At 43.3% G+C, this 12,332-nt stretch overlaps 1 protein-coding gene across 2 annotated transcripts; it reads left to right on the top strand.

Moving 5' to 3' along the window:
* The first annotated feature begins 2,143 nt into the window (after positions 1-2,143).
* LOC133116710 (uncharacterized) lies at positions 2,144-11,861 on the top strand. 2 transcript variants are annotated; one of them, XM_061226592.1, is made up of 7 exons: positions 2,144-2,264; positions 3,106-3,253; positions 4,262-4,624; positions 4,806-4,972; positions 5,579-5,629; positions 5,815-5,841; positions 11,043-11,861. In XM_061226592.1, exons 2-7 carry the CDS (start codon positions 3,124-3,126, stop codon positions 11,151-11,153), a joined length of 849 nt encoding a protein of 282 aa, XP_061082576.1. In that variant the 5' UTR covers positions 2,144-2,264; positions 3,106-3,123; the 3' UTR covers positions 11,154-11,861. The 2 variants fall into 2 exon arrangements, with proteins under 2 accessions (XP_061082576.1, XP_061082575.1); XM_061226591.1 differs by having other exon boundaries at positions 11,040-11,861.
* The last annotated feature ends 471 nt before the right edge of the window (positions 11,862-12,332 follow it).

The raw sequence follows: 12,332 nt of genomic DNA, 5'->3' as shown, positions 1-12,332 counted from the left end.
TTTATTGCATGTTTGCCATTTAATCCCACTAAATTATAAAATTAGAAAAATCATGCAGTATCAATATGAAACAAGATTCACTGATTTTTAAGAGATGTGAAACACTAAATGGGGTCAAATTGAAACAAATGTAAGAAAGCATGATGATATGTGAGCTGTACAGGTGCATCTAAAAAAATTAAAATATTGTGGAAAAGTTTTTAATTAGTAATTTAATTTAAAAAGTGAAACTTTCATATATTCAAGATTCATTACACATAAAGTGAAATATTTCAGGCCTTATAGCTTACAGCTCCAAATGCAAGCAAGCTGTAAACCGTAATCATCAAGATTAAAATAAAAAAAGGCTTGTAATATTTCACTTTGTGTAATAAATCTAGAATATATGAAAGTTTAACTTTTTGAATTAAATGACAAAAAAATTAACTTTTCCATGATATTCAAATTCTTTGAGATTCACCTGTATTACTGACTGTGAGTCCCAGTAGAACAGACAGTCCAAGTGGAACAATTGTTGCGGAATCAATGTGTTCACAATCATGGCTTGCACAACTTCAGTCTGTCTGAAGATGGATAGATGTTGGGATTCATTCACTCAGCTTTACTGTAGCTCAGTGTGTTTGTGTAACCCGCATGCAAACACAATAACGTATACATAATGGTCACATGTACATTCACTTTTTCTTTCTGTCTTTCTTTTGCTGCTTCTGGTGAAAAACTGATTCTCTGAAACTTTTTCCCCAGGTTGCAGTATCCATTCACGCTTATGCTACAATGGTCAACTGATGATAGAAATCTGAAATACCAAAAAATATATATATATATTTAATACAAAAACTGCTTAATATGGGCTTCTAGGGGTGACAATCTACACTCTACTATAATAGTGCACTCAGGTTTATTTAGGGTGATATATCAGTTTTAGAATACATCAGGCTACATTGTATAAAAAACAAGCTTGACCTCACTTCAATACGCACTAGAAGACAATACTACTGCCTTATATTCAGGTTTACTACTACTGCTGCTCTCTAAGGTTTGGAATAGGCACTCATGCTCATTCTACAATCTAGGCAACCTATCTTCAAGGCAACCTCCATTGTCGAGGGCGCAGACTGGCATGTACTGTCCTCTAAAGCATGCATTCTCAGCTGCTGCTTCTTATACCACAGTTTTCATGTCCAGATGGACAAACGCATACATCATCCACATACACATACAGCTCAACCTGTGGCTATCCAGTTGACCCATTAGCTGAGGAGGTGAGAGTGGCAGGTTGGAAGGTTGCCGGTTCGATCCCGTTTTGTTTATTAGATTTTTCTGTATTTAATTTAATTAAGTCCAGTTTCAGACTGGCTTGGTTGACCCCTTTTTACTACTGAGGTGGTCAGAACTGGTGCTGATAACAAACCACCTCATGTCATTTTTTCTTAACACACCTCATCTTTCATACTTAAACAACAAAATCACCCAGTGAAAAACAGGATGCAAGACTGAGAAAGGCCTGATGAGGTGCAGTGTATTTTGCTGATGTCGTTTTCGCTACAGCTTTGCGGTCTCTAACACACTTCAGAGAAGAATCCAATAACAGGATGTGGGATGGACAGGTCATAGCCACATGTGAAATAGCATTTCAGCGATTCCGGTGTCTACCTTTTATTTTAGAAACACTAAATTAAAGCTCACAATACTCATAAGCTAACTCACCTTCACTGTGTAAAAGAAACAATGCTTCTATCATCATACGTTTACTTTCAAATGATGCCCATATATAGCCTATCAGTTACATCTCCCGATTGCTACATACGGTACAAAGATAATGTGATGTTCTCAGTCAAAGCAAAGCAGGGTATTTCTCAGAACCCTGCGATTGAAGGTAAACTTCCTATGAAGTATTCAACGCAAGCTGGAAAGAATGAGTGTTTTTCTTGCAAATGCTCAAATTTACAGATTGTCTAGCCCACACATTTCCTCTGCTGCCTCATTATTTTCAGGCTGAGGATGAGAGCGTTGTGCTGGTTCCTGCAGTGAAATGAAACTGTCAGCAGAACCACCAAACCAGTCAACACACTGTGATGACTTACGCCAATAAAAGTAAGGGGGTCTCCAAGTGATAAGCCAATCACAGATCACAGGCTTAAGACGGGGATTCTCAAACTTAAAGCAGTGAGCCCCACGTATGCAATTTTAGACTAAGCAACCTCCACTCGGCTTTTTACCAACTGACAGCGAACATCTCAAATAATGGATATTAAACGAGTACTGTAAGTAAAGTAATTTCCAGGAAGTACAGAGGTAAAATGTGGTTGTGACAATGAATGTAACTTATACTTACCATTAAATACACCAGAAATTCTGCTATGCACAGGACATCAGGCAGTCAGATAAGCTATGAGCTGTTACAACAGCTAGAATTCATAAAAGAAACAAATATAAAACCAGTCTAACAAAATAATGAAGTCATACAGAATTAAATGTCAAAAACATGACAAAATGTTTTGAAAGGGAAGACTGCTATTTCAGAAGAATGTCGACAAAGCTGTGGCTCCATCTTTCTTTGGTCAAATAGATAAAAGCTGTAGCTTTTGGCTATGACTGAAAAGCCTGTTTTTTTGTCTTCTCATATTCTATGAGGTGATAGGCATCTATGAGCAGACATCTTATACATCGTATACATCTCTAGACATCTTAGTAGACTACTAAGTTACACATTTCTTGAGGTGGTTTGACTGTGTCTCTGCAACTGGCTCATACTATTATGTTTTCCATAGCCCAAAAGTGTCAACTACAGTTCAAATTAATCAATAAATTATAATAATGATGAGAATACAGATGGGCCTATCTTTCATAAGGGATCACATTTTAATCTCTTGGACAAAAGGAGTACAAAATAAATTATGAAAAGGGGAATGAAAACAATATCACAGTTACAGGTACAGGTTGTGAGCCTGAGATAACTCCTGACAACAGCCTGTGTAAAAAAAGCCGTGCTCTACAAGTTTTAAAGTCCCTAGAGCCTTTGATCACCTCGCATCAAAGGCTCTGTCTCTAATAGAAGCTCAAATGTCTGAACCCCACGACAATTTCCTTTGTGTTTCTCCAAAGAACCACACCCACGCAGTGATGCGCACACACGCAGCAAAAGTAATACATGCGACAATGTTTCTTCCATTCCACGGGAAACCTGTCGATATGATACCCAGACACATCGTCCTGCTGCTCTCCGTTCTGCTGGCTGTACGTCTCAGCCATGGTAAGTTCTGTTTTTCTGTTTGTTATTGTATTATCATTACTGTATTATCATTACTTTTAGCTTATGTTGCTCTTCTTTTCCTTGTTCCTTTTTTTCCCTCTTCCTTTTTTAAATGTATTTAGTATATGTGGGATACATTTTTAGACCAGTGTTATGCTTTTCTCAGACAGAAGCACACTTCATATTATGAATAATAATAATATTTGGAAACAGCACACAGTTTCTGACTAAATATAAAGATGTATGAACAGGTGAAAATATTGGCACTTTAGAGGTTTCAATTTGAGGGACTAATTCACCTCACCCTGCTATGCGACCGCATGCCATAACCTGAGGGACAGTGGGCGGGAGAAACTTTCTTCAAGATTGAAGTTGTTCATATTTTTATATCGTTTTCATGAAATAGCAATTATTTAAAGTATTTAAAAAAATATATTTTATGTATTTTAAGGGAGTTCAAGTATCTTTCATGTAGTTTATATTTTTGTTTTGTTTTGATCTGTGATTGGAATTTTAGTTTTTACCAGAACATAAATATAATGATACTCTTAATAGCTTCCAATTCTTATAATGTAATTGTAATTATTTTCATCATATTTGTCAACATCATCATTAAAGTATCAATAATTACCTGAAAAAAAACACACGTTCAGCTGCAGTATACCACAGGAGATACAAAGTTATTCATAGCAAAGCATTTTTAAATCTCTTCGTTTTGAATTATCAGGAAAAATTCTTTATTAAAATAAACACAGCAACACAAAAAAAGGACACTCAGAGGGCAATACCAGGACACCAGATATGATGACCATCACAGTGTGAAAAATTGCCACATTTATTCTCCTTCCAAAGAATTTAGATCAATGTATCTATTTTCACACCTTAAACATAATACTAGACTTGTATTGTATGCGTATATTGTATAGTGTATATACTGTATACACAGTGAAGCTTATGAATTATGTCTGGTGTCGAGATGCTTCACTGTGACTCTTCTGCTTCTCGCAGAGTCAGACACAGTCTCTGTGCTCCAGCCCAAGACCAGGGATGTAAACCCAGACGGTTCTGCAACCATCGATTGCCAGCTCCAAGGCGCACAAGAGTCCTGGAAGATGCAGGTCTCTCTCTCAGGGAAAAACAATAGGAAAAACAATAGGAAAGACTGCCTGGTGTTCAACAAAGCAGGCTCGATCCAGTCCAGCCAGTATGATACGAACCAATGTGTCTGGAGAAATAGTTCATTTAATCACTTCCAGTTCACCCTCTTTCACCTGGAACCAGGCACTGAAGATGAATATGTATGTGAATTCTACAGGACATATCCCGTTCCGATACAAAACTTTCTCGGGAAAGGCACAAAGCTGGTCTCAGGTCAGTTTTTGGTTTCGGCTTCATCCATCAGCAATGCGTCAGATTCATCACATCATATGTTTTCAGCCTTAAGCCATACAGTGTGTAGAGTAATGGCCATAGAAGAAGACTACTGTAGGGAAACTACTGGAGGTAAATAAGAGCGTTTTGAACTTGCCTTTCTGTCTGGGTCTTCTCTTAGGACCAACACCAGCACCAATGTCAGGAACACCGGTGCCGGTCTGCCCCTCTGCATACACAGTCCCACAGTGCCCAGAGCTCGGACCTCTAAACTGGGGACTGGTGGGCCTGGCTGGCTCCCTGCTTCTCTGCTGCTTCATGGTCACATGTGCCTACATACAGCTGAGGGTAAGAACAGATCTGGGACAGCCTGTAGCCTACATGACTAGGACCCAGAAGGTTGGTAGTCCGGTGTAGCCGCAATAAGATCTGTGCAGCTGTTGGGCCCTTGAGCAAGGCCTTTTACCCCACATGGCTTCTGGGGGAATTGTCCCCTGCATAGTCTAATCAACTGTAAGTTGCTTTGAATAAAGGCTTCAGCTGGAGAGCCCATGGAATTACAATCAGTATCCGCACAGCACAGGGGTGCTACGAGCACCAAGGGTGGTGTTCGGTTTAGCATAGCTAGACATGTTAGCTTTAGCACAGCTAAGGGATATTATGAGGATTACCACAATTAAGGGCTGTTTGGTTTAATGCAGTTATGGGGTATTGTTATGTTTAACATAGCTAGAAGGTGAAGTGGTCCTGTAACCTCCCTAGTTGTTCCATTACTATGCATATACAGGCCTACCAAGTGAGATCTACCCCCATCACTGTGATGATTGATCTCTCTGTATATCCCTGTGACTATGGCTAATGATCTTTCAGGTTCTATTCCCATAACTATGGTTGTCAACATTTTGTGTGTCCCAATCACTGTGGTTCCTGACCTGTTTTTGTCTATGCGCACAGGTCAAGCAGGAAAAAGATATGGATGCTTCACTGACATATGTGGCTATGCAGGTATGACGATTATACTGTTCTCCTACAGAGAGCTTCAGATCCTGTATTACTAAAGAGTACTGATTAGTCATTTAAAAATAAATATGAAGAGGTAAACTTAGTAAAAAAGTAAGGATCAGTAGTAACAGAAAAAAAAAATATATATTTGCCGGACACTAAATGGCAAATTATTCTTTTTTCAACAGCCTCCCCAGTCCCATATGGAACACATGGTGAGTGTAACCACCTAGAACAGGACAAAAACACCAAGTACAGAACTTTTCCCCCTACATGCTAGTGTCTAAAATGTCATAATACTCATATTATTTGAAGTACAGGAAGCTGTCATATATGCACATACTGAGACTACTGATACTAGACTGACATAATACGTGACATGACAATAACATAACCAAGACAATAACTAAGCATAAATCATGACATGACAAACATGAAACGTGACAGGACCCCCCCCTTAATGACCGACTCCTGGCGGTCCTTTGAGTTTGTCAGGGTGGTCACGATGGAAGTCTGTAATCAATGATTTGTCCAGAATGAGACTGGGGGCGACCCAGGAACGCTATAACCTTCCCAGTCAACCAGATATTGATCACCATGGCCCCTCATACGAATGTTCAACAGTTTCTTTACTGTAAATGCAGGGTGGTTATCAATAATGCGGGGGAGGGGGTGGGGGATCGGGGGGACATAGTGGGTGAGAGGATACAGACTTAATACAAGAAACATGGAATGTGGGGTGAATATTAAGTGAAGCAGGTAGTGATAACTTAACAGAGGATGGGTTGATAATACTGTGGATCTTAAAGGGGCCAATGAAACGTGGTTGGAGTTTGTGAGAGGTAGCTTGGAGGGGAATGTCCTTAGTGGACGACCAGACGGAGTCACCTGGTTTGTAGGCTGGGGCTGGTGTGCGTTGGCGATCAGCGAAGCGCCGTCACGGTCTGCCGTGCGTAAAAGCGTGGCCTTGGCGTCCCTCCAAATCTTGGCGCAGCGTTTCATGTGGGTGGCGAGGGAGGGAACAGCCATCTTGGCTTCTTGGTCGGGAAACAATGGAGGTTGGTAGCCAAGAGAGATCTCGAAGGGAGACTTTCCAGTGGCAGCACAGGGCAGGGTGTTGTCTGCGTACTTAACCCAGGTGAGCATCTTGCTCCATGAGGCCGGATTCTTGGCAGAGACACAACGTAGCGCGGCTCCCAAATCCTGGTTGGCCCTCTCGGTTTGCCCATTGGACTAGGGGTGGTAGCCAGATGAGAGGCTGGCTGTGGCACCGAGGGCCAGGCAGAAAGGGTTGGAGCAGACCAGCAGGGGCTTGGTGGGAAGCTTTGCTTCTGGCGCAGGTGGTGCACGCCTTGATGAAGTGTCTGGTGTCGGGGATCATGGTGCTCCACCAGAACTTCTGCTTAAGCACCGCCAATGCGCAGGTAAAGCCGGGATGGCAGGAAAGGGGAGACGAATGAGCCCAGTGCAGCACCTGTGTCCGAGCAGCTGATGGGACGTAGAGGCATATTCGGGATTTGACCTGGGATCGGGCTCCTCACATAGAGCCCTCTGGATCACCGCCTCAATCTTCCAAGTCACTAACGCGATGGTGCAGGAACCCGGGAGGATGTTCTCAGGCGCCTCACAGTCAGGACAGGTGTTAAATTGTCGGGACAGGGCATCTGGCTTAACGTTCTTGGAACCTGGGCGGTAGGTGAAGGCAAAGTTGAATCTTCCAAAGAATAGTGCCCATCTAGCTTGGTGTGAGTTCAGTCTTTTAGCTGTTTGGAGGTATGCCAAGTTTTTGTGGTCTGTCCAGATGACAAAAGGTTTCTCGGACCCCTCCAGCCAATGCCTCCACTCCTCTAGTGCTAGTTTCACAGCGAGGAGTTCTCGGTTCCCCACATCATAGTTTCTCTCCGCTGGAGAAAGCTTTTTGGAGAAGAAAGCGCATGGGTGTAACCGGTTGTCGGAGGCAGAGACTTGTGACAGCACGGCTCCCACCCCAGTGTCCGACGCATCTGTCTCCGCAACAAACTGGCGGGTGGGGTCAGGGTGCACCAGGATAGGAGCGGAGGAGAATAGTCTCTTGATCTTGATAAATGCCCCCTCCGCTTCGGGACCCCAACAGAATGGCATGGCAGTGGATGTAAGCTTGGTGAGGGGGGCGACAACCTGACTGTAGGACCTGATAAATCTTCTGTAAAAGTTGGCGAATCCCAAAAAGCGTTAGAGTTGTTTTCGAGAAACAGGCGTGGGCCAGTCAGTGGGCCTGAACCTTCTTGGGATCCGCCCTGATCTGTCCCTTTTCCAAAATGAAGCCAAGGAACTCGACAGTGTCTGTGTGGAAGACACACTTCTCCGCCTTGACAAATAATTTGTTCTCCAAAAGTCTCTTAAGGACTTGTCTGACATGAGTCTCATGCTCCTTGACATTGGTAGAGTAGATCAGGATGTCATCAAGGTAGACAAATTCGTGTCGGCCCAGTAAGTCCCGAAGGACATTGACTAACGCCTAGAACACAGCGGGTGCGTTAGTGAGGCCGAATGGCATGACCAGGTACTCAAAGTGTCCGAGGGAGGTATTGAAAGCGGTCTTCCACTCGTCACCCTCTCGGATACGAACCAGGTGGTAGGCATTGCGTAGATCTAACTTGGTGAAGATGGTGGCATCGTGTAGAGGGTGAAAAGCAGAGTCCATCAATGGCAGAGGGTATTTGTTTTTGACTGTAATGTCATTTAGCTCTCTGAAGTTGATGCAGGGACGCAATGAACCATCCTTCTTCTGCACGAAGAAGAATCCGGCGCCCACGGGTGAAGAGGATGGGCGAATCAGTCCATTGGCTAGGCAGTCCCGGATGAATTTCTCTATAGCCTCTCTTTCAGGTCTGGAGACATTGTATAGACGGCTTGTGGGGAGTGTGGAACCAGGTAGCAGCTCGATGGCGCAGTCGTAGGGTCGATGATGGGGAAGCGTCTGTGCCTGAGTCTTGGAAAAGACCATGCCTAGGTCGTGGTAAGGGGTGGGCACCTTCTCCAGGGAGGGCTTGGGGACTTGTGGTGGGTTGGGTGCACCCTCTGCTGGTGCAGGAGCGGATCGCAGGCAGGATTGGCGACACTCACGACACCAGGCTTGAATCTGGCTTGAACTCCAGTCAATGGTGGGGTTGTGTCTCTGGAGCCAGGGTAATCCCAAAATGAATGAATGGTCGTTAGGGGACCGGATGACACAGAACTGAATCATCTCATGATGGTTCCCAGAAATGATCAGCTGGATGGGTTTGGTGATGTGGGTCATGCGGCAAAACGTCTTTCCGTCCAATGACCGAGCATTCTCAGGGTGGGGTAGTGGGAGGGTGGGAATGTTCAGCTCCATGATCATCACTTTGTCAATTAGGTTCGCGTCAGCTCCGGAATCAACCAACGCGTTAACCTGGATCGCTCTTTCGGGAAGCATCAACATGGCAGTAAGCGTGGGGCGATGGTCGTTCCTGGCAGACCCTTCATATCTGTTGAGCACTCTCACCTCAACAGATGAGCCAGATCTCTTGGACCGGAGGGTGTACTGAACTTGGGTGTGTCCCAGCTTCCCACAATAGAAGCAGGAACCAGTGGCTCTCCGACATGTCTGTTCCTCAGGTGATATCTTCACACCCGCACGGGAAAGGTCCATGGGTTCAGCTCCTTCAGTTTGCCTCTCCTCTGGTCGGGGACTTGACCCTCGCCTGGGGTATGGCTGGCCAGGTGGGACCTGTCTCTCAGTCCGGCGTTGTCTGGCACGGTTGTCCAAACGAATGGCGGCACGGACGAGTGGGTCGAACTGACTGGTGGGTTCGAGACGTGCCAACTCGTCCTGGAGTGCCTCACTCAGACTGGCCAGGAACAGGTTTGCCAGAGCCGCATCATTCCAGTTGGTCGCGGCTGCGAGAGTGCGGAAGTCATCTCTCCGGTTCTCCGCTGAACCTCTCCGGGGGGGGGGTTGTTGTGGCTCCCGGAATTGCCAGGTTCCCATGGGGTTGGAAGGTGGAGGTGCAGGCGGGTTGGCAGGTTGTTCCAGTGGGTGTGGCTGAACCGTGATGGCGACCTCATCTCAGCACACAGCTCTCGAATCTCCAGACGAAGTTCGGAGATTCCTTGAGAGTGTAGCTGGACGATGGCGCCTTGTTCCTGGAGGGCGTGGAACATGGCGGTTGAGTCAGCAGGGTCCATCTTCGTGAAATTGTTCTGAGACGGATGCGTGGGGGGTTGGACCCAAAATGCACGACTCAGAAACAGTGGTGTAATAAAGTCCCGTCAGGGCTTTATTCGGGGAATATCCAGAGAGTGGTCAAAAAAAAGCAATGTTCATACATAAAAAATCCAGCCAAAAAACCAAAGTGCAGTAGAGAAGGCAGTCTCGTAATCGGTACACCATGCAAAAGTCCAGTAGCCAGGAAAGCTGTCAGCGGGGCAGAAGTACAGGCGGGCGGTAGGCAGGCTCAGGGTCGATGATGGTGCAAGAGTCAAGACCGAAGTCTGCTCCGTGGGGCAAAAGTACAAAAACAGCAGGCAAAGTCGTGGTACAGGCATGTCAATAATCTTCGGTCAATAAACAGGCTTGGATCGTAACGGGTAGACAATGGCTTGACAAAAACGCTCAAAAGCTGCACTGACGAACAGGAGGCAAACAATTTTGCAAAGACAAGACATGAAACTGAGCTTTATATGCAGGTGAAGACAGGTGTAGACAATTAGCTTGAGAGCAGCAAGAGAATGGAAATCAGGTGTGGAGGATTGACAAGTTAACGAGGTAATTAGTAATCGTTAGTAATAAACCTATCCTGCCCTAGCATTAGTAAATTAGTAAATGACATGCACAAGAAACGTAAGGTAACATGAACACATGATTAGAATGTTAGTATTACCCAATCCTGATCTAGCATTAGTCGATCAGTAAGTAGACAAGGGAAATTGAAACAATTAGGGTGTGAGTGACAGAAAGAGAGAGAGAGAAAGCAGGAATGCAAGATTTGCAGAAAGACATGAAAAAGTGTATGCTAATCAATGACCAGTACAACGTAACATGAAACATAAATTGTGACATAACAAGTTTGCGAAATATGACAATAAACTAAATAACATGACATGACTAACAATTTAATCGTAACAACAACTAAACATGAAACATAACATGACATGAAACATAAAAATGTGGTGATACTAGACTAACATAATATGTGACATGACAATAACATAACCAAGACAATAACTAAACATATAATCATGACATGACAAACATGAAATGTGACACATACAATGATAAAAATTGGCTGGATAAATGGCTTAATGCAAACAGCGTTGACTTTGTAAACGTATGCACATTTGCTGAGTATATTCATGATGATAGAAGAAAGCATTTCTTCAGTTTAATAAGATATTTGCAATATTTCAGCAGAATGGTGACGCAGAAAGCAACACCACCTACATGGACATGCGCAAAATGCAGTTACAAGGCAGGACATCACGAAGAGACATGAACTACAATTCCCAACAGATGACTCACTGATATCTCAAGACTATAATTCCCAGTAGGCCTTTCCCTCAAACAGTGACAGGATCTCCGCCGAAGAATCTGGATTACATCACAAGAATTCTTACCGCTGACACTTCCAGATTTAAAGTATCAATAAAAAATGCTATTAATTTACATGTCAATGCCATTCATTGGTTGGCTAGACCATTGGGGATTAACCCTTTCACTCCCAAGAGTGCCGTTGGGCACTCAAGGGTAACTACTGTAAAATTCCAAGAGTGCCGTTTGGCACCTTATACCTTTTTAACCAATCAAAATGCTGCTACATTATTGTTTTGAGTCCCTATTAAAACCATACTAATTTTTCCTCAATTTTCTCAACCAAAGCCAAAACCCATTTGGATTTGGGTGAAGCCACTTCATATTGGGCTTGGGACTGAAAGGGTAAATTGAGCTCATCAAACCACCACTGTTTTCAGACCATTAAATTATTCAAAGGTCCATTTTTTAAAGGAATTATTCACACATGTACTGCTTGTGCAAAAAAAACTTTGGCTGACATGACTATTAAATTCTTATCTAAATATTTTGGTTGGTTGGTTGGTTGGTTTGTGACACCCAATGGTGATCAGCCTACTGCAAGTCAATTATGTTCATTTTGAGAAAATAAATATTATTTCAAAATGCACTTGCATTAACTGTTTCAAAATACATGCATTAAAACTTAAAATTCATCATCAATGGCTCAGTTACTGGTCACGTAATCTATGCAGTACAAAAACAATATTCAGAAACATTTAACGCTTTCAGTAGTTTTATCTGTAATGTGTAAATCCCCATGTAAATACATTGCAGTCCATATTTGGACACTGATCCAAGTTTTTTATGTTTTGGCTCTTATCTCCAGCACATTTGATTTATTAAACAATTAATATGTTTGTTGCTTTTTGCTGTATGTTTGCTGTGGTTGTGCTGCTGCAAAATGAACCGCCTTCGAATGGTTGGATCTGAGGAGATAACAACTCTGTATTCTTCAGAATTTATCCTGCTGCTGCCATCAGCAGTTGCATCATGAATGAAGATAAGTGAGCCAGTTTCAGTGACAGTCATACATGTCCAAGCCATAGCACTACCTCGACCATTTTTCAGAGATGAGGTGATATGTTCACACTTTTCTCTGTCTATCACTTTGCTACAGGGTAATACCCGTCT

The sequence above is a fragment of the Conger conger genome, chromosome 17 (genome assembly GCF_963514075.1).
Source record: "Conger conger chromosome 17, fConCon1.1, whole genome shotgun sequence".
In the NCBI taxonomy this organism is placed as follows: domain Eukaryota; kingdom Metazoa; phylum Chordata; class Actinopteri; order Anguilliformes; family Congridae; genus Conger; species Conger conger.
Note: the sequence above shows the minus strand (reverse complement) of the source record. Positions and strands in the feature narration are given on the sequence as shown.

Excerpts from the sequence above, each read along its gene's own strand:
- LOC133116710 (XM_061226591.1), top strand. The coding sequence starts at position 3,124 with ATGCGCACACACGCAGCAAAAGTAATACATGCGACAATGTTTCTTCCA. Across the intron at positions 4,625-4,805 it reads AGGCACAAAGCTGGTCTCAG|GACCAACACCAGCACCAATG; the intron begins GTCAGTTTTTGG and ends GTCTTCTCTTAG. Across the intron at positions 5,842-11,039 it reads AGTCCCATATGGAACACATG|CAGAATGGTGACGCAGAAAG; the intron begins GTGAGTGTAACC and ends GCAATATTTCAG.